At 36.8% G+C, this 22,563-nt stretch overlaps 1 protein-coding gene and 1 long non-coding RNA gene across 2 annotated transcripts in view; one reads left to right on the top strand and one right to left on the bottom strand.

Moving 5' to 3' along the window:
• Positions 1-271: 271 nt before the first annotated feature.
• LOC140046804 (uncharacterized) overlaps positions 272-22,563 on the bottom strand; it is a 40,199-nt gene continuing 17,907 nt past the window's right edge. The window contains exons 2-3 of the long non-coding RNA XR_011844850.1: positions 11,400-11,480; positions 272-379 (exon numbers count right to left, since the gene is read on the bottom strand). This is a non-coding gene — a long non-coding RNA (uncharacterized lncRNA). The remainder of the gene's footprint in view (positions 380-11,399; positions 11,481-22,563) is intronic.
• Positions 4,044-8,317, top strand: LOC140046603 (uncharacterized). The gene is made up of 5 exons (XM_072091297.1): positions 4,044-4,859; positions 5,244-5,682; positions 5,813-7,071; positions 7,183-7,434; positions 7,592-8,317. The coding sequence occupies exons 1-5, from the start codon at positions 4,044-4,046 to the stop codon at positions 8,051-8,053; spliced, it is 3,228 nt and encodes a 1,075-aa protein (XP_071947398.1). The 3' UTR covers positions 8,054-8,317.

Genomic DNA, 22,563 nt, shown 5'->3' with positions numbered 1-22,563 from the left:
ATATTGAAAAAAAATCTCAGAGGGGACATTTATTAGGGAGGGGGAATTTATTAGACACAATACAGTATGTCCTTTTCATCAATCTTCAATGCCATTTGTTTCAATTCATAAAGACAAACAATTGTGTTGGCCACATTTTGTGTAATTTTTTATAAATGGATGGATAAATAGGTAGTTAATATGTTAAGACTGGGGAAATACATTATATGGCTCTTGTCAATCGATAAATATTATAAAAATACTGTACTGTATATCTTTTTCAATACCTCATTGTACGGTTAGTTTTCAGAAGATCTGGTTGTGTCCTATAAATTTGCCCAATTGTTTGTAAATCATTTCTGTTGAAAGCTTATTCCTAATTGTAATAATGCATCACTACCTGTGTATTTATGAAAATAACCATTGATAAAAAATTATATTCATGATTTTCATTATCTTTTAGGTAAGTTATTTAATCATTCTTAAAGGGTGCAGGTCAAGTCGGCCCTAAACCGTCTCGGCCAAAGTCAAGTCGGCCCCCACGTCAAGTCGGCCTCACGTCAACTCGGCCAAAAACTAATCGGTCAACTCGGCCTCAATAAAGTATAGAACGCAAAAAATGCTGTCTATATTATTTAATATTATTACGATTATGACTATCCACACTTTAAAAAAAATGAAGAAATACGTAATACTCAAATGATCTCATTGCCGATATGATTAGAAGTACCTGCGTGTTACAAAAACAAGTATGTGCAGGTACCGCATTTTAGTAAATCGAAGATTTTCCACCATTTGGCCATTGGAAAAATGATCATACATATTGTTTTTGATTTGAGAATAAGTGCGCGTTTCACAAAAAGGAGAATCCCCGGTCAGCAAAAAAATATAGCAGTTGTAGATATCGAAACAGCTACGAATTGGTTTCAGATGCCTAATGCATACACTGAAGAAATCTACGCGCGATTCAACCATGGAGTTAACATTATTTTCTACCTCCACGATTCAAACCACCAAATAATCTTATTACATCTAATAACTAGAAAGCCACTCCGAGAGGGCATACCTCCGCCTACTGTAAAATTCTCCTACATAAGATTTCTCCGGTTAAAAAAAATATATATATATATTTGTGTGTGTCTTAATGCTCTTTGTGATTTAGGCTAATTTCATTACAAGCATGTGTATGCGAGTTTGGTGTAATGGTTATGTAAAAAGCCTTTCAATTAACAATAGCTTCAGTTGACTAACAATAGAACAGCAACGCGAAAATCAAACGAGTTAAGTTGAAAAGAAATAGGTTTTTTAAACTACTCGCATCAAAAAAAGTGCACATTAAATCAAATTATGTTTTAAAATTACAAATCACAAATTATAACTCTTGCCTCTTGTTAAAAAATGAAGTTTTTTGGACAAGTAGCTCTCGAGAAAATGCAATTTCAGTTTACTTGTTACTTTAAGACTGCTGGCCGGCTTTTGAAAAATTCTGTCCTATCTTTTAACACTAGCAGGTCTAAAAAAGTATACTAAAAAGTGGTCCAGAATTGGGACTGTGGTCCCAAATTTTAATGGAATGGTCCTTGACCACATCTATCTGTCTAGTCATTTTGGTAAAGATCTTGTAATTACTTTTTAAGTAATCCTGCTAACAAACAAACAAACAAACACACGCTACCGATTACATATACCTCCTTGGCGGAGGTAAAATATCCTCGCATATCGGGCATGTTCATTGAATTTTGACGCACGAACGAACATAGGCGCCCACGTACAATGTGTTCCTAATTATTATCCAAAGGTTCATTGTAATAACTAGATGGTACGCTCGCTTCGCTCGCGTACCATCTAGATCGTGCCCACAGATAGTTCTCGAATACATAATAATTTCAGCGTTAAAAAACTGGCGATTTCAAATGTACGTACCACAGGACAATAATACATGTCGTTTACGGGAACGAATAAATAGACACTGTGATTTATGTACTGAACTAAAATTAGCACCCTGGGAATTACTTCCGAAAGAGAAACTTGTCACAAAATGAGACCAATTGTTTAAGTCAAATTTGTTTTGTATGTAACATTAGGGTTGAGGGATGGGAAAGAGGATGGGTGCAAAGAGGAACAATTTTTAAATATATTCTTTATCCATGTAGTAACGAAATATTAATTGTTTTCATGTTTTACAAATAATATACCACTAAGCACAGTAAAACATTGCGATGTAATACTTTGTTGAAACTATCACCGTCCTAGTCGATTGAAATAGTACAGTACATGTAACGATACATCACTACGACACATCACTACGACGTGTATAATATGTTTATATAATGTAAAACAATTTGTGAAAACCATCCCTATTCGTGGCAAATCATAAATTCGATTTAATCGTCAATAAATATTAAATTATCTAACTCAACTTAATTAGTAGGCCTAATGGTTTTCAATTGTTTCTTAGAGCCAATTCATACTTAAGTTGGTTCCTAACCCTACCCACCAAAGTTGTTCTGCGTTTAGGGCATGTGATGCACCGTAGGCCTACCCTTTGCAAAAAAGCCGTATACAATCCGTATACGCTGAAAACGTATACGGATCGTATACGATTTCACTGTTTACATTATTTCCACTCTGTTGCTCCACAAAGAGTTGGTGTCGTATACGTTTAGCATACGTAACGTATACGTTGTTTATTCATGATAAGAATATCGTATACGGGACGTATACGAATCATATACGAACAAACTAGGCCATTTTATAAATTATAATAGCAGTAATGAGTAGAATAGAGCTAAATAAAACATTTAAATTGTCATTACAACAAATACGTACGTAGGCTCTGGCCTAGGGCTAGGCCTCTAGCTAGCACCAGCCATTAGATAGGTCTAGTCTAGTAGTATTAATTATTAATAAGTAGTAGGAGCTAGAACATAAGATCATATTTATTTCTATATTTATTAGATAGCCTAGGCTACCGATAAAATTCAAACAACGTTTTTCGCAAGTAAATAAAGTACGCTAAACAGGTATACTACTACGTAGGCCTAGAAAAAACAAGGGGCCATTTTCACAAATCGACGATGTTGTTTGCAGTTTTCCTTTATAAAATATGACAGAGGTCAGTAAGTGCAGCCGCCGACGACGACCGAGCGTCGCTCGGTTGCCTACAGTTCCAACTCGTGGTCGACTCGGCTCCCTGGTGGCCAATCATGCATATCATCGGGTGAATCATCGGGTTCGTCGTTCTCAATTCGTCACGCCACGTGCGAGCTTTGGGTGGTCAAATTACATCGTTAAGTTAAGCGATATTATTCCGCGACGTGTGTTGTAGCAATGGAGATGGAGTAAACAATAATTCGGCAATGCCGAAGAGGAAAACCATGACCCAAAACAGAAGTAAGGTCATTATAATAATTAATATTTAACGATGAATACATTCGGATTTTGAATATATATAAATTTTATGAATTATGAATTATATATGAATAAAAAAAAAACACAATTAGGCCAAATAAAAAAACATACTTGTTAAGCGTCACCGCCCGCTCCTGATTATCCAGCCGCCTCTCTTATTTTTTAAATTTTTTTTCACCATATATATACGACGAAAAGTTTGGCGGCCCGGCCCAGCCCCAGAGGGATGTTTCGTCTCATGAGACGTTTCGTCCCATGAGACGTTTTTTACCCTGATTCCCTGCTGCAGCCAATTCGATCGTGTTTTAAAGTGCAAACAAATATATCAACGGTAGCGGTACCAACAATTAATAAATTGTATTTGCGATATTAAATGTTTTGAATAAATGATATACTTCTCTTCTCTTGTTTATTTAATATTCTACTGCGAAACGCGAACAACTCAGTGGCACAAATTAGCCCGCTCGCGACGACCGGGAACCAGAATAAAGCACGCTCCCAGCGATTTCAAAATGTTTGTTGTTTATCTTTTCTCTCCTAGGCGCGCATGTGGCGCTAGCGCCTGAGCTAGCTGCTGTGGGGGGGGGGGGCGGTTTAATGACAGCGCAGCGCGCGTATCTAATTACTTATTCATTTTGTGTTTCTGCATCATGATGGGGGACGAAGCCAAGAGTGGGCCTCCTAAACACAAGTTTATCGTATTGCAAATTGTTCAAACAGGTAGGAACAGTCCAATAAAGGATTGGTGTGGTACGAAAGTTCTTGAAAACCTGAGTTTGATCGATCTTTTTCATAAATTTAATATTGATGATGATCAACAGCAATTTTTTTTTTTGGTTTCGGTTGGGAAATCGAAGACACAAATGACGGAGGTCATGTGTTCACGCGAGAGTCCCGTTTTGGTGCAAGATGTCGTGGAAACGTTAGGAAATTTTATCCAATTCACAGTACCTGCCAAAGAGATGGAACTTAATAAACCACAAAGCAAAAATGCCTTCACTATGATGATGGATGAAAGAGGAGCCGTTAGCGTTCCACAAAGGCTGATGACAAGAAGATATCCAGGCTTATCAAAGTTAAAAAATGCAATCATGGATTGGATAGAAAAGGAGGGCCTGGGATGGTCGCAAGAAAACCAGGCGAGTGCGTGGACATTCATCAATACTTTAGCCGAGGCATTGTGGCACATTGACAAAAATCATGACTCTTTAAATCAACGAGGTTGCAAAATACCGGAAATGTTCTCAACTTTTGTCAATTTTAAGAAAGATGTGGAGGCAAAAAAAAGGAAAATAGATGAATCGTTCCTTTCCGAGAATGCCTTAAGACAACACACGTCAGCACTCTATAATCTTATGTCTATGCCCTTTCTAAAGAAGGAATGTTGGAGACATATTTCTGACGCTATTGGCACACTTTCTGAAGCTTTGTTGAAATATGCTGACTACATGAAGTCACAGACAAAAAGGGTGAGTTTTCTTTCATTTTTAATGAGCAACTAACTGCCTATAGTATATAGCTAGGAAGGTAAGTGTTTTTAGCATATTCATGGTCATGTATATTGATTGTATGCTGTATACTTTTCAATACTGATGACATTTGTTAAACCATGGCCATTGCCATTTGGTGCCTTCTCATATGGCCTGCAGCTTTAAAAATGAACAAGTCACATTTTTGTGATACCTTCCAAGTTTGGCAAGTGAAATCACTTTCTTCATTTAAGTCAAGAATTGTATATACTATTTTTCTCTACTTTTATGCAAACAATCTATACAACCATTAACTTTCCAATAGGTTATAAATTGTATGTCATTTCCCTTTTTGTATGTTAACACATCTAATTTAATCTCCAGGTGAAAGATAACCAATCAATGATGGTTGTGAAAGAGAGTGAAACCATAAATATCATGGAAAAGACAGAAACAGAAATTGAAGAATATAAATATATAGTTCAAGAGTTGATGGAAAGGGAATGTTGGGATTGTCTATTTCTGAATGATTACTCTCCAGTAGACAGAAAGAAAAGATATAGATTCTTTTCAGATTTGAAGCTACCAATGAGATGTTTGCTGATCTCAGAAAGCAGTGGATCCCAAACTTTGTATTTTGCATGCAAGATTGACGAAATAATGAGCTCTGATGATGTAATTAACCGTGCTCATGATGTGTGTAAACATGTACGGGCAACAGTACCAAAATACCACTCCAGATCAATGAAGCGAGAATTTGTGCAGTCATTTGGACTTGTTGCTAACAAGGCAGTTTTGCGGAGTGCTTACCGAAGTTTGACAGGTTTGTTTCTATTTATTTTCCAACTATTTGTCAGTCTGGTCTCCTCAGTTTTGATTATTTCTTAGTGACCTTTACAGACCCAAAAGCTCTTTAACTTATTCTACACAATTTCAATTTTTTTAAAATTTAGGTGACTGTTCTTCGTCTGAAACTTTAGATGAAGCTGAAGTTGATCGACGCTTAGAACAAGTCCTTGATGAGCAAGACCCCGAATTGCTTTGGGACAGACGACACTGTAACCCTGGACGGCCATTAGAGTATGACACTTTCCTGAATAAATGTCGGGAAACTATCAACGCAGGTATTGAGACAGCTGTTGACGACAGACGTCATGATCAAGTGTCAGAAAACGAGGTAATCACACACTTAGCAACAGCTGTTAGTGTTAGAGACCTCTACGATCAAGTGATAGAGCGATGTGATGAGGGCACCAAAATACCAAGTCTTCAATGGTTGAGGTTACAGTTTTGGCCACGCAGACCAACTGCTAAGGCTGCTGCTCGTTTCACTGGAAAGTTAAAGATCAAGTTTATGGTTCAGGCAAGGCAATTTCGAGCTCATCATGTAGACTCCCATTATGCTTCAGCACTTTTTCGTTACCAGAAGAAATTCAGTATCCGGTTCAAAGAGCATCTAGTATTTGTCAGCATGGATGACAAGCATACTATCAAGGTGGGTGAGCCAGGTTGTCCAGTGGCAGCTGTTGAGCGTGGCAAACAAGTTCTTGTAGCCATGGGGAAGAAGTTTGTTGTGGCAGACCATGACTTCACACGGCTGAGTCTAACACCAAGTGTTAATCTGTTTATTGACGTTCCTGACCATATCGATGACTCGTTTCATGTAGGTCAAGTTTGCATTTCATTTAAGGAGAACTGCTTCCAGCCATCTTCACCTATACGGCACATGACTGAACTTAGACAGGAGATGACCAACTTGAACTTGAACAAGCCGATGCTTTTGGCCTATACAGATGGAGGTCCAGACCATAGAGTTACATATCTTTCTGTTCAGTTATCACTGATTGCCATGTTTGTTAACTTAGACCTTGACTTCCTCTGTGCTGTGAGAACACCCCCAAAACGCAGTTGGAAAAACCCAGTTGAGCGCATAATGTCAATAATTAATGTTGGACTACAGGGTGTTGGTGTGATGAGGGAGAAAGCTATAACACATGAGGACAAGTTAACTAAGTGTGGAGGCCTAAAAGATACTCGGGAAATGGCTAAAACTATCCCGGAACTCAAAGAAGAGGTACTAGAGTCAGTGCAGCCCTGCATCGAGTTACTGAGAAATGTTATGGAGCGTCTCAAATTAAAGGATCAGGGCTTTAAAACTTTTGGTCCTGCTGATATTGATGAAATGGCTGACTTATGGAGTAATGTTTTACAGGTAAATTGTAAATTTTTCAAATAAATTATACTCTTGTCTCTATATGATATTCTGTTATTTAATTGTTTCAACTACAGGTATCTATATTGACTTTTTAAATTTCTTTTAAAGGTTGATGACTCTTTGACTCCAGAAGTTAAAACCCAACAGCATCTAAAGAACCAAGAGCAGCTAAAGCAGTTTATAGATAACCATTGCCAAATTCGAAACTACATGTTCTCGATATTGAAGTGTACCTCGCCAGAGTGTGGTGTATGTAAGCCTCCCAGACTTCCAATCAAGGTCTTCAGTGAAGTTCACCATCTTCCAGACCCTATGCCTGATGGAGACAAATATTACTCATTTGAGGAACTTTATGGAAAGGTAAACTTTGTGTTCATTGCTTTTATGAGTATTTGGTTTCAGGCTAATATCTGAAAGAGAACATGGAGAATTTATCAAAGCAATTGTAAAGCTAATTTAAAGGTGAAGTGATGATACTACCACAGAATGATGATGTATATATTTATTTTTTTCACAGAAAACTACAGAACATTACAGGCCTTCTTTTACAGTTACTAGAGCCACAGGACATGGATGCCCTTTCAATCCATCAGCCCAAACGGCTAAGAATGCTGGCGTGATCATACAGTGCGAGGAATGCGAAAAGTGGAGGTGTCTGTATGCAAAGAAGAAGTTGACAAAAAAGACAAGACAAGCACTGGAATTGTTAATGGAGACAGCACTCTATAGTTGTGGGGCAACCCTGACAACTATTGAAATGCCAGATGACGATCCACTTAAAAAAGTGTATGTTAGAGAAAACTTAACATGTAATACTTTAATCGAGTTCACTTTTTATTCGGCAGGTTATGAAGATGTCTGCATCCACTGCGGAACACTAGATGAGTTGCAACTAGTGGATGAATACTACCCACAGTGTTCAGGTTGTAATGAGCAGAGATGTAAGAAGGTGCATAGGAGAGGAAGAAAATTTAAGTAAACATAGAAAATAAGGAATCACATTTTAGTCTGTCAGCATTGATGTTCTACTACTGTATATTAAACAGTACCTTACAATACATACTGTAAATAATACCACACTTTGCTGCTGCTTTACAATCATCTTACCAAAAACAAACTTGCAATATTTTAAAAAAAACTTCAAATATCTGTGTATATTGTACTATCAATGATCAATAAATGTGTTTCTGAAGGTTTAAAATGATGTACTTGTTCATTTATATATGTTGTACTAGCAGAAATGCTAAAAAGGCGGTGATCGCGCAAAAATATATCTCCATAAAAAGTATAAAAAAAAATTAAAAAAAAACCTCCCCCTCTCCCCTGAAAATTTATGAGGGTGTGACGCTTAACAAGTAATTTTTTTTATTTGGCCTTAGTGGTGATAGTAAATACAATTATATCGAATATCAATTTATTCCCGGTAGCGAACAGATTGAATTGCTTTCATTATTTCTGCTTGGTGATTAAGAAATCATAAAACATATCTTTCTTTATTTTCATGGTATTCCAATAATTGTTTTAAAAATAACTACCCTCAACTTTAAATAACAAATTAAATAAGTCTACTAAACATTGTTGATTTCCCATGGACCCAACAATACCCCAACTATTTCATGAATAATTGTTTATTTGTAACAGTTTAATTCAATTGTGTGACAATTAAATTAGATTGTACATGCTTATGCTGTATATTATGTACAGTCCTGATTATGTAAAAAGATGATTCATGGTATATATCAGATTCTTAAAAAAGATCAACACTTTGAATTCTTAAAATGTCTTCTATATCTTTATTTGGAGTTAGACTCGTACTACATTCATTAAAATGATAAACAAATAGCCGGCAGGCGTGTGTACAGAGGGGGCTTATCAATGATGGAGGCATAAAAATGGGGGCGTGGGGTACCATTTTACCAGGGAGATGTAAAATAATTATTTAACAAACATTTAACTGGTTGGTTTTACTGCGTTCGCGTACAATTTATCATTTGGATTTTTATAAGTTATATGTAGGTTATGTTAAATTTTATTTATCAGTGACAACTCTAGGAAATTTACAGTAATTAGTTCTGTATGCCTAAAATAGTAAAATGCTCTAAATAAAAACGTCGGAGCTTCTTTTTTGTATTTCTGGCTGTTGAATGTTTTGTTATCACCCCCTAACTCTGCAACGATGATATCCATAATGCATCGTATTTCCATTTCACTGTTGTTGATATACTACTAGCTAGAGTAGGTTATTAAAATAATACAATATAACCAAATCTAATATATGGGGGAAAGCTAGCTAGCTTATTTTCACAATGAGTGTACCACAGACTCTTTTCCTTGGCGTATTTTCCCCAGGCCTAGTTAACTCTTAGTTTACTAGAGCTGCTGCAGTAGCTATATACTGCATATTCGATATATACAATTACAATATGCCTATAGCCTAGCTAGCTAGAATTCATCGAATTTACTATCTACCTGGGCCTACTGTAACTAGGCCTACATCCCATTTTTTTTTTTTTTTTTATGGTGAGTCAACAAAACCCGTAGCCAAAAAATCAACAATGATGATTGAAAATGAATGAAATCTGATCCATCCATGTGATGCATGCATGCAGCGCACATAAACACAGGCACATTTTGTGTGATTCACTTATTAATGGAACATACAAAAGGTAAAGAAATAGCAGAGGGGATAAACAAGGCAGAACAGCCTGGGTGGGTTTTTATGCTTGCTAGAAAAACAACGTCTAGTAAAATACAGCACCAAATTTTCATTCGCGAAAACTATGAACTAAATCATCATAGGGAATTTAATGTACATATACCAACTGAAAAAAAAAACAAATTGTACACTAATTATTGAAGTCAAGATGCTCCTGCGATCGTAAACGTATGCTATCGTCGTCTTGTAAAAAGAGGGACAGTCCCTTTTCGCTTGGTAATACGATGCAGTTTGTATACACGCGTCGTCGTATACGGATCATATACGGATCGTATAATTAGGAAATTGTTTATAAATGATCGTATACGGTTCGTATGTTTATTATGCGGGCAGGAACTTCCGAATTGACGTATACGTTTCGTATACGAAGTGGACTTCCTATACGAAACATATACAAAACGTATGTAAATCGTATACGTTCGTATACGGTTTTTTTGCAAAGGGTATCCTCTACTGGCTTTACAACGCTACTCATGCCAGTGAGGGAAGGGTGATCATGTCACGTGGGTGGTTTAACTGCAATAATAAAGATTTGTACATAATATACGGCAACTGAAAACGCTAGCTCATTATCCGTTAAAAAAAATCTATATCCAACCTCTGCAGCACAGATTGAAAAAAAAATGGATCGAATTTCTGTTATGAGTATACAGTACTTGCCTTTACGACGCCTGAGGGAATAGACACTTGTGGAACAGAGATTGGAATGTTCCATTCATTTCAAATCAATACATTTGCATAAACGTATATTAAATCTATCAAAATAGTATTTTTTTAAGAAAATCGGCCTGCCTTCAACATTATGATACTGTACTCGAGCTGTTCAACCGGTTTTCAGCTATTAAAAATAATTATCGTAGGAGGAGATAGGAAAATGCGAAGCCTCCTCGCATTTTTGTGGCGGGTATTTTTCAAGATGGACATCCATTAGACAGTGTATACCACGATCGGAAAACACCCCTATTTGGGGCAAATTGTTGAACCTAAATTCGTTTTAATCGTCAATAACTAATTATCTAACTTAATTTAATTAGTAAACAGGGTTACATCAGGTGGTTAAAATCAGTACCGAAAGTACGAACCAACTTTATATACCATCGAGTAAAAATTGTAAAAGTAAGGCGCGATTTACCGAATTTTGCCCTTACGTAAATTTATATATAGATAACATTAATAATAGTATGAAAGCTTATTAATAAATTGTTTGTTATGCGCAATTTGAACAATTTGAAATTTTATTAAACGGAATAAAGGACAGTTGGTGAAATCATTCTTATTTTTTTTTTCAGAATCATTCATATCAATCCCCTTCCTTTGCACTTCTTGCATTCCATACTTTAACAGGGCCGAGTTGACATGAGGCCGAGTTGAAATGAGGCCGAGTTGACTTGAGGCCGACTTGACTTGGGGCCGACTTGATTTGGGACCGACTTGACTTTGGGGCCGATTTGACTTTGGCCGAGACGGTTTAGGGCCGACTTGGATCGAAATTCTATCAAAATAGATTTTCACTTTTATTAAATTTTAAGATCTGGCTAAAAATTTGAATTTTTTGAAATAGTTATCTCTATACCAAATTATATTTGAAAATAATAAAAAAAACACATACCTATCCATTAAATAAAATACAGCATCTTCATTTAGCAATCATTCATGTCGATAGTGAAAAAACCCAAATTAGATTTCCCTTCTGAAATATAAAAAAGGTAAACTTGTTTAAATATTAATTTCCCCTGATAACTATTAGTCTTTAAATTTATTAAAATTAGGTGTTAACAGGTGTACAGGATAAGTCAGGCAGATAACAACAATCACGATGCTCAGTAAAATCTGTCAAAGTATCTTTATTCTTTTCTCCTTCTTTCTTTAATTTGAGTATGGTCGAGGATTGAGAGGTTTCTAAACAATGATAAAAACAATAACAAACGTAATTAGCCTAAACTGAGGAATCGAGCTGATCCCTGTTGTCATGGCAACCGTAACTAGCTGAACAGCGTGTGCTCCATGCACCGAGTGGTGGCTAGTCTAAATTGACCAACGTCAACTATACAGGCCTACTATAATACAATATTATGATCGCTGACGGTAGCTTATACTAATCAGCCTATAAACGTTAACAATATAAAGATTTAACAAACAATTATATGTCGGCATAACGCCATCAACAAGTTATATAATGAGATCATTCTCAATTTCAATAATGAAGAACAGAGAGACGACAAGCCGTCGGGATATGACCGGTTGGGCCGCCGACAAGTTGAGCCGCCGGTAATTTCTATGAAACGCCCAGTGCGTCTTTTACGACATTTCGCGTAGTGATAGAGGGGTGTCCTAGTACATAAGTTCATGGTCTTTAGGTTTATTGTGTCATGAAAATAAATAATAATTACATACTACAATTTTGTCGGTTTGAACCGCCATAACAACACAGCAAAGGAAAGTAGTCATATTTAATAATTTAATTGTTTTTAATCTTTCAAGGTAAAAATGCAGTGCACTCCATAATATTTTTCTCGCGTAAAATCACGTTGTCTCTCAGGACTAATAGAGTATTGATACTCTTCGAATGAGGTTAAATAATTATTGTTTTTTATCTACTATCTTTTAATAATAATATCATATTTTATTGAAATTTACAATGTTAATACACAAAATTTTACTAAAAAACGGTGATTTTATGCAATTATTTTACCGAAAAATGGAGTAGGCCTAGTTCATACAACTGCCGCCTAAGGGGGCAACATGTTTACGTCATTTTTGACTAAAAACGATCATTTTCGGTCATGTTTTAGGCCTTATATTTTGGAATCTACAAGTCAGATATCCATAATTATTTCTCTTTAATTATAATATTTAATAATATATACTAAAAACCGTGATATATAAACTTTGGAATATACATCGTTATATCTAATAATTAATATAAATAGAACTTCTATTAAATAGAAACGAGCACCGGCGAAAGTAAGCATTTGGCGTTTCATAGAAAATAACGTTTTTCTGGCGGCGGGCGGCTCAACTTGGCCTAATCCAAGCCGTCGCCATGATGAACCGCTAGTAGTTAATTAAAGTGAAATTAACACAGGCCTAGTGATCAATATTACAATCAGAAAAAACGTACCGAAACTTCTGAACCTTCCTAGTACACTTGAAATCTTCCTTTATCTATTAACAATATTATCTTAAAGTATCTATCTAGTTTCCCTATGAAACTATACTTTAAACTACACTTTGGATGTTTAGTTCCCCTATAGAACTACGAAACCATCTTAGCACATGGTTTTTTTGCCATCATCCTCCGATCATGTCGAAGGTTATCGCTAGAGGGCTAATCTAAAATAATTATCTAGCGCCCTCATCTATATGTATCTTATGAACTTTACACCGGCCCTCCTAATGCGAATAACATAAAATGAGCATTAGCAAACTGCAAAACAATTAGTAATCTTAATAATTAGTCTCGTTTAAAAATTTGTATCATCGTTAACTAAATAGCGTAAGATTTACTTGTTAGCTATATTATGACATAAATAATTATGGAGAATCTGCTTCTAACAACACCACCAACTTAGTAATTGGTCTCTTCAGTTCAGATGTGCTTGTCTTGAGCTTCACTGCTCTAACATAACCTTTCTCATCAGGGTATACCTCCACCACTCTGCCCATTGGCCATTGTCCTCTTGGTGAGTTGTTGTCGCATATCAACACGATTTCTCCTACATTCACATTTTTTCTCTGGTGAAACCATCTCTGTCGTTCCTGAAGTGTTACCAAATATTCCTTGGACCAACGTCTCCAGAAGAGATTTGTTAAATACTGAATTTGTCTCCATCCCTTTACTAGTTCCTTTCTTTCGAACACGCCTGGTTCCATTGATGTTTGCTTGTTTCCCACAAGAAAGTGGTTAGGTGTTAACGGATCTTTATCTATTATGGACTGTCTGATATAATCGTCAACGGTCTGCTATTGACAATTCCTTCAACTTCACAAAATACTGTTGGAAGTCCTTCGTCATCTAGCTCCATTGGTTGCTCCTTCAGAACACTATATAAGACCTTCCGAACAGAACGAATCATTCTCTCCCATGTGCCACCGTAGTGTGAAGCGGAAGGCGGATTAAATTTCCAGTCTATATTTTGTCGAAGCATATTACTTTGGATTTCCCTTGGGTCGAGCTCCTTAATTGCCTTTTCAGCTCATTCTTGGCACCAATGAGGTTTGTTCCATTGTCTGAGATTAATCATGCGTATTGGGCCTCTCCTTGCGGTAAAACGTCGAAGAGCATTGAGGCAACTAGTGGTCGTCAATGAGTGAAATACTTCCAAGTGAATTGCTCTAGTTTTCAAACAGGTAAATATTACTCCATCTCTTATGTATAGTTCTTCCCCTTTTTATATTGAAGGGTCCAAAGTAATCCATTCCAGTATGCGAGAATGGGTTTTCACCAACAGTTACTCTACAACTCGGCCATTTTCTGGTTTTCCGCTCTTCTGTGGTACCTTCTACATAGTACGCATTTGCTGATTAATTTCCTGGTAGCAGAGACCACTTGAGGTATCCAGTATTCTTTCCTCAGGTGCGTTATGATTTGGTTTCTGCCACAATGGCCAAGATTTCTGTGCATCTCTCGTATTATAAACTGGGAAACATGAGAGTTCTTAGGCAGGATCATTTGGTGTTTAGACGAACCCAACTCTGCCCTTCTAAAGCGACCTCCTACCTTTAGGACGCCATTTTCCAAAAATGGATCAAGTTTTACTAATGGACTTGATTTCTTGATTTGATTACCAGCTTCCAATGATTTAATATCTTCTATGTAACTCCTTCTTTGAACATTTCTTACGAGAGACACTTCAGCTGCTTTTAGTTCGGATACCGTCAGATATTTTCTGTCTACATCCTTCTTGCGAAGAACCTGTTTTAACTTTATCATCCAGGCGGTGGCTCTACGTAGGCGACTCCAAGATGAATAGTGTTTCGCCAAGGTTTCTAATGTATCAGCATAAGGCAAGACTGGGCATGCAACCTTCTTGACTTCAGGATCATCTATCTTCAAATTATGGCTACCTTGAATTTGTTGAGGCCACTGGTTTGTTTCCTGCCAGAGGAATTCCGGCCCTCGTAACCACATTTTCTCATTTTCGATTTTTCCTAGTTTCAGTCCTCTTGAGTCAATGTCAGCAGGGTTATCTTTAGTACCAACATGTCTCCATTGACTCGTAGTAGATCCTTCTTGTATGACATTTAGTCGATTAGCAACAAAGGTACTGAATCTTGTACTCACATTGTTAATATAGTTCATCACCAACATGCTATCAGTCCAGAAAAGGATATCGTCAAGGTTGTAATCTATTTCAGATTGGATTAAGCTTGCACTCTTAACCGCCAATGTCGCTGCTGTAAGCTCAAGTCGTGGTATTGTCATTCGCTTGAGTGGTGAAACTCTTGAACGGCTATACAGATTGTTGCAGGTAATGGCTCCATCTACTACACATCGTACGTAGGCGACTATTCCGTAGCCCCTTTTACTAGCGTCTGCGAACATATGGAGTTGACATGGTCTGTTTGCACAATTCAAGTTAACGCATCTTGGTATCTTGATGTTAGAAATAAGTTTTAATTCTTCCAACCAGGTCTGCCAGCGTTGTTTTATTTCCCCGTCAATGGGTTCATCCCAGCCTTTGTTATCTCGCATTACTTCTTGAAGTAATATCTTCGTCGGTAGGATAACTGGTGCTATTAAGCCCATTGGGTCAAAAACAGAACTTATTGTAGATAAGATTCCTCTCCTTGTGACAGCTTGCTCTCTGGTTGGAGCTTCGAAATATAAATAATCTTCTTCTGGATGCCATTTAATGCCTAATGCTCTTTCACATGGTATGGTTTCTTCATGTAGATTAATTGACTGAAGTTCCTTTGACCGTTCAGATTCTGGTATAGTGTTTATTACTTTCTTTGAATTGCTGGTCCATTTTGTCAAACGAAATCCTCCATCTTGGCATAGTATTCTCAGCTGCTTAATAAGTTCCACTCCTGTCTCCGGATTCTCAACACTCTTTAACAGATCATCTACGTAGAAGTTACGTAACAATGTTTTCTTGGTGTTTTCTTGGATTTCTGAAATAGAACAGTCGGCTGCTGTCTGTTGTAGTGCCTTATTTGCACATGAGGGTGACGAGGTTGATCCGAATAGGTGCACGATCATTCTATATTCTATGGGAGTAGCATAAATGTTTCCATTTGGGAACCATAGAAATCTGAGGAAGTTTCTATCACTTTCCGGTACTTTGACTTGGTGGAACATCTTTTCCACATCAGCAATTATGGCAACTTCTTCTTCCCTGAAACGGAGTACCCCCAATAGGTTGCTAGTCAGGTTTGGTCCGGGTAAAAAAACATCATTAAGAGCTACTCCCTGATATCTTGCTCCACAGTCGAAAACCACTCTTAATTTCCCAGGTTTCTGGGGATTGTAAACGCCATGGTGAGGGATATACCATTTGTGTCCATCTTGTATAATTTCGTCAGGTGGTACTCTCTCTGCATATCCCCCTTGGTTAACAATTCATCCATGTAGTTGGTGTATTCCATTGCATATGGTTTATCTGCCTTCAGACGACGACATAATGACTCTAGTCGTTTGACTGCTTGTAGTCTGTTGTCAGGCATGACCACTTCATTGCGTCTAAAGGGAAGGCTAATTGTAAAGTGATTGTCGGGTCCCTTCACTATGCTTTCGTTTACTTTCCTGAGGAATAATTTATCTTCAACAGAATGGTTTTGTGTAAGATCCAAACCACTTTCTGGGAAGTCAATCTCGGTGCTCCTTTTTACTAACTTCTCCAACGTGTTGTAAGTAGACTTTTCTACATTTCTTCCAACGAAGTTTGCTGGGTATGGGTGACTACTTTTGTGGTTACCAATCAAGTTCCAAACGATCCACCCCAGGTTAGTTCTGGTTGCATGGGGAGCGTCAATAGGTCCTGTTTTTACTTCCAGAGGTGTATAAGCACTTGCTACACCCATGCCTATCAGTAGACCCACTTCTTTACCCTTATCTATCTGGGGTATTTGTACGCCTTGTAAATGTGGCCACTTGTCGATGTCCGATTGTTTAGGAAAGTGTGCCTTCTGAATAGGTAAGTTGCTCTTAGTATATGCAGTGTGTATAACAGTTTCCATATTTCTGTTGTCTAGGGAAGTTACCTTTAGTCCCTTTACCGCCTTTGTTGTTAATCGGTACGTAGACCCCATCGTGTCAATGGTGATACATTCATTCCTTCAACCAACGCCAAGTTGTTTTACGAGTGCCTCTGAGCAAAACGAAATGGTGCTCCCTGGATCTAGAAAGGCGTATGTTTCTACTTGGTGTGAGCATCCAACGCTTACGCGAACTGGGATCACTGCCAAGGCACATTCTCCTTGATTTATCTTGGCACACGCAGCTTGCAGTTGGTTAGGCTGCTTATCGTTATTCTTGTTTGTCGTTTCAGTGTTGACAACTGGGTCTTGGTGGAGCGTGGTTGGGTGCCTCCTCTTACATTTGGTGCACGTGTGGCGACTGTTGCAATGTTTAGCCAAGTGACCAGTAGTTAAGCAGCCGTAGCATAATCTGTGTTCTTTAATGTAGGTTAGTTTCTCTGGTCTTTGCAGGTTGTCGAATTTCCTGCATTCTTCTATTCTGTGTGCGCCTTTACTGCAGTAAAGACAGTCTCTTTGTACTTCGACTGCAGCATAAGCTCCCTTTGGTCTATGTGGTGGTTTGCGCTGAGATACCTTTTCGTCTTTAATGTTCCCAAACGTAGGATTACTAAGAATCCTGGACTGTTTTTCTACGAATAGTACAAAGTCGTCAAATTGTACCCTTCTGGTTTCTTGGTCTGTTTTGGTCCTCCATTTGTCTCTCATGCGGTAAGGCAGTTTCAACGTGAGTGTCTGTATGCTACTTGTATGATTTAATTCTTGTAAATGATCGAGACTGGACATGGAGTTCTTACATTCGATAAGTAGTAATGAGTATCTGGACAAAGAATCTTTATCCTCTGCCTTTATCTCAGGAAAGTCCTTTAATGATGTAATATAGGCATCCGCCAATCTGAATGGATTACCGTATTTATCTATTAGCGCCTGCTTCGCTTGTCTAAAGCCTTCTCCAGGATCCATAGCTAAATAGCTCTTGACCAGATTATTCACCTCACCAGTTGTATATTGTTCTAAGTAGTACAGTTTGTCTCTCTCGCTGCGAACCTTGCCTTCCACCTCGTGCTCAAAGGCTCTCTTAAATCGTCCATAATCCATTGGGTTGCCGTCGAATTTTGTAAGTCCCATTTTAGGTAGACTTGTTTGTATCAACCATTGGGACAGTACTTCTCCCTGTTTTTCAATCAAATTTTGTAGTAGTATATTATTGGTCTGTTCAACGGCTGGAGTAGGTGTAATCGGGTAAGGTGCAGAGCTTATTTCAGGTTTAGGTGTAACTGTGGTCTGATCTGTAGTTGGGTTTGCCCTTGGAAACCATGGTGTTGCATTAGGTGATAGTGTAGGTGGTACTGGTTCTAAGACAGGCTGTACCGCTTCGTTTTCGTCTAATGAGTCGAGGTATTGACTAACCTTATCGACCGCATCAGTATTTGGTACCTGAGGTGTATCCTCAGCCGTAATGGACAATCGTTCTAGCTCTTTGTCCAAGGCATCTGAGCGGGCTTGTGCTACGGCTAATTTACCCTCTTCTTCTATTTGTTCAAGTTCTAATCTTTTCTGTAAGGTTTTCTTATTATATTGAGCTCTCGCCTTAGCAACCGCCAATTCAGCTCTTGCTTCTGCTGCTGATATCTCTAATTGGCTACTTCTAGTCGAACTCTGTGTGCTTGACATTGTCAAGTTTCGAAATGTTAACAGGTGTACTGGATAAGTCAGGCAGATAACAACAATCACGATGCTCAGTAATAAATCTGTCAAAGTATCTTTATTATTTTCTCTTTCTTTCTTTAATTTGAGTATGGTCGAGGATTGAGAGGTTTCTAAACAATGATAAAAACAACTAGAATTTAATTCGTCACTTTGACGAATTATAGGTGATCATTTTTATCATTTTAATGAAATTAACACTTTTAAACATGCACGTACGTTAACATATGATCGTAAAAAGTTGATGTACGCCATCCTATGACATGATGCATACGCTTATAGTGCTGAGTTGTGCCTATTATATGCCATATACAATATGTACAGTATATACTGTATATCTATATACAGTGTAGCATAGGTGAAATTACGGGACACACATGTTCTAATTTTTTGGTATGATGGAATTATCAAAATATACTCGAAGATGACAATTTCGAAAGATAATGAATTGAGCAAATAAATTTCATCAGCTTTCAGAATAAATTATAATCATCAAGGTAACCTTCAATTCTGAAGAGCTGTAAGATATTCAAACTTACGGCGAAGGTGAAATTACACGACCTACGTTATTCAAGTTTTTACGTGTGATGACGTCATCAAAATGAAAACACTGACAACTTATGATAAAGATAAATAATTAAGCAAGCACACACTGAAATTTGTGCGAAAATCGAGCTCAAATAGCGGAGATGCGCTCTATTGAATGTGATAACCTACACAAAACGGAAAAAAATCTTAATTTTTATATTCAAGTGGCCATTTCATGACGTAATACCATTTTTTACGTCTAATGTGTATATACATTTATATCTAAAACTCAATGGCTTCCCGAATAAGTTAAAAAACTTAGGGGTCATCGTGCATTCTGAAGAGTTATTTTCATTTTAAAAAGACATATTTTTCACAATTTTCAGAACTTTTGTGAAATTGATGTGCGCATTTTGTCATTTTTAACATGCTCGTATAGCGTTATTTTAAGTCGGAACGGACTCAAATTTGGTGAATGTACTAAGAATGGTGAGTAGAATGCGATTTTTACAAAAAAATACGTATTTTTACCTTTTTTAAGAATTGCGCGCGCAAAAACGCATTTTTGCGCAGTAATTTTTTGAAACACGCAAATAGCCTAATTCATGCTCTAAATTGATCAAAACTTAATTTTGAGCTTTTTTAATTTTTAACGCGCGATTTCACGCGTATGACCCTACGTGCGCGTGCCTTTTATTGGTTAATATATTTACCTTTTACCTGAAGTTTACGTATAGTGAATTTTATTGATATGTGATAAAGAGTTATGGCGATATGATTGATAATGTGATTTCACAAAATGGCGTATAAATGACGTCACGGATGAGTGATCACGCTGAAAAGCTTATTAGGACTAAGTTACAGTATTTGAAAGATATTGTGAAAATTTTGTCATCTTCAACATTCAACTTTTTGAGATAATTGTTACACAAAATCTGTACAGAGAGAAATAAAGAACTAGACATGTAACTCGTCACTTTGACGAGTTTGGTTATCCGCCGCGCAAGTGGTGCAACATTAACATTAAGGGGATAGGTTGAGGACAAAAGGAAGTGTTCACGTTGGCATTATGACCTGAACTGAAGAATATGATATGTTGTTATTGCTGAATTTTATTATTTAAATTCATATAGTATAATCTGTATCCATATCACATACAGTGACATACATAGAATCTATATATAAATTTACGTAAGGGCAAAATTCGGTAAATCGCGCCTTACTTCTAGAATTTTCACTCGATGGTATGTAAAGTTGGTTCGTACTTTCGGTACTGATTTTAACCGCCTGATGTAACCCTGTTTACTAATTAAATTGAGTTAAATAATTAGTTATTGACGATTAAAACGAATTTAGGTTAAACGATTTGCCCCAAATAGGGGTGTTTTCCGATCGTGGTATACACTGTCTAATGGATGTCCGTCTTGAAAAATACCCGCCAAAAAAATGCGAGGAGGCTTCGCATTTTTCTATCTCCTCCTACGATAATTGTTTTTAATAGCTGAAAACCGGTTGAACAGCTAGAGTACACCATCATAATGTTGAAGACAGGCCGATTTTCTTTAAAAAATACTATTTTGATAGATTTAATATACGATTATACAAATGTATTGATTTGCGATGAATGGAACATCCCAATCTCTCAGTCTGCCAGAGTTTGGTTTAACACAAGTACTGTAGGTAAATTTATGAGCCCTTGAACACATACGGTAGGTAAATATATGGGCCCTTTGAGAATAAACTTGCAATACTTTGACAATACTGTAAATACCTATTAACTATTTTTCATTTGAATCGAACATTTCTTACTGTGAATGTTCGTACTGTTAGATGTAATATAAAAATATATACAAATAAACTTTATTACTGAGACTGTGGATAGGCTCTACTGTTAGATATACAAATAAACTTTATACTGACAGTTCCTTCTCAACGTTTGTATTAATTAATAATTACCAAAAATATAAACGTCGTAGTGGTGTATCGTGACATGTACTTTAATATTTCAATTGATTATGACAGTGACAGTTTTAACAAAGTATTAAATCGCAAATGTTTTAGGCCTACTGTATTTAGAGGTATATTATTTATAGGCCTATAAAACATGAACAAAATATTTCGTTACTCAGTGGATAAAGAATATATTTAAAAATTGTTCCTCTTTGTACCTATCCGCTTTCCCATCCCTCAACCCTAATGTTACATAGCGAGGAGGCTTCGCATTTTCCTATCTCCTCCTACGATAATTGTTTTTAATAGCTGAAAACCGGTTGAACAGCTAGAGTACACCATCATAATGTTGAAGACAGGCCGATTTTCTTTAAAAAATACTATTTTGATAGATTGCTAGAGTACACCATCATAATGTTGAAGACAGGCCGATTTTCTTTAAAAAATACTATTTTGATAGATTTAATATATCCTCCTCCTACGATAATTGTTTTTAATAGCTGAAAACCGGTTGAACAGCTAGAGTACACCATCATAATGTTGAAGACAGGCCGATTTTCTTTAAAAAATACTATTTTGATAGATTGCTAGAGTACACCATCATAATGTTGAAGACAGGCCGATTTTCTTTAAAAAATACTATTTTGATAGATTTAATATACGATTATACAAATGTATTGATTTGCGATGAATGGAACATCCCAATCTCTCAGTCTGCCAGAGTTTGGTTTAACACAAGTACTGTAGGTAAAGTTATGAGCCCTTGGTTTAACACATACGGTAGGTAAATATATGGGCCCTTTGAGAATAAACTTGCAATAGGTTCGGAAAATGTTAAAAACCAATTTCTATTATTTGAATCGGTAAACAGTTTCCATTTATTATACATTGATAATGAAACATGAAATATTCCTATTTATGTCCCTCGAGGTTCATTACAATTTATATTTAGTAGTCCCACGGACTTCATCTTAGCCACTCCCCCGAGTGCTAAGGCCAAATTTATGATACCCTACTTTCTATGTAAGTTTAGTTACAGTTAGTTCTTGACGATAATACAACGAATTTAGGTTACACCCTTCGGCCGCGAAAACGTTTCTGTACAAATATGATACCGATTGGCTTTATTTCATTCAACAGCGACCATAATCTCGCCAATTACAGGATAGATAAACTATTTTATTATTGATGTGCTTATAAATTAAGACTCATGTAAACAGCTTGATTACATCATTTTACAGACAAACGAAACTTTTAAACCTACTGTTTCAATAACTGAGTATAATACTGTATACGTTTTCATAAGTAAGTGCATATACATTTTCGTGTTTTCATTGACGAGATTGTAATAGTAACTTCAGTAACTATTACAGTACTTATTTATTATA

This window comes from Antedon mediterranea, chromosome 4, assembly GCF_964355755.1.
Source record: "Antedon mediterranea chromosome 4, ecAntMedi1.1, whole genome shotgun sequence".
NCBI lineage: Eukaryota > Metazoa > Echinodermata > Crinoidea > Comatulida > Antedonidae > Antedon > Antedon mediterranea.
The sequence above is the reverse complement of the archived record's forward strand: the minus strand, read 5'-3'. Positions and strand labels throughout refer to the sequence as shown.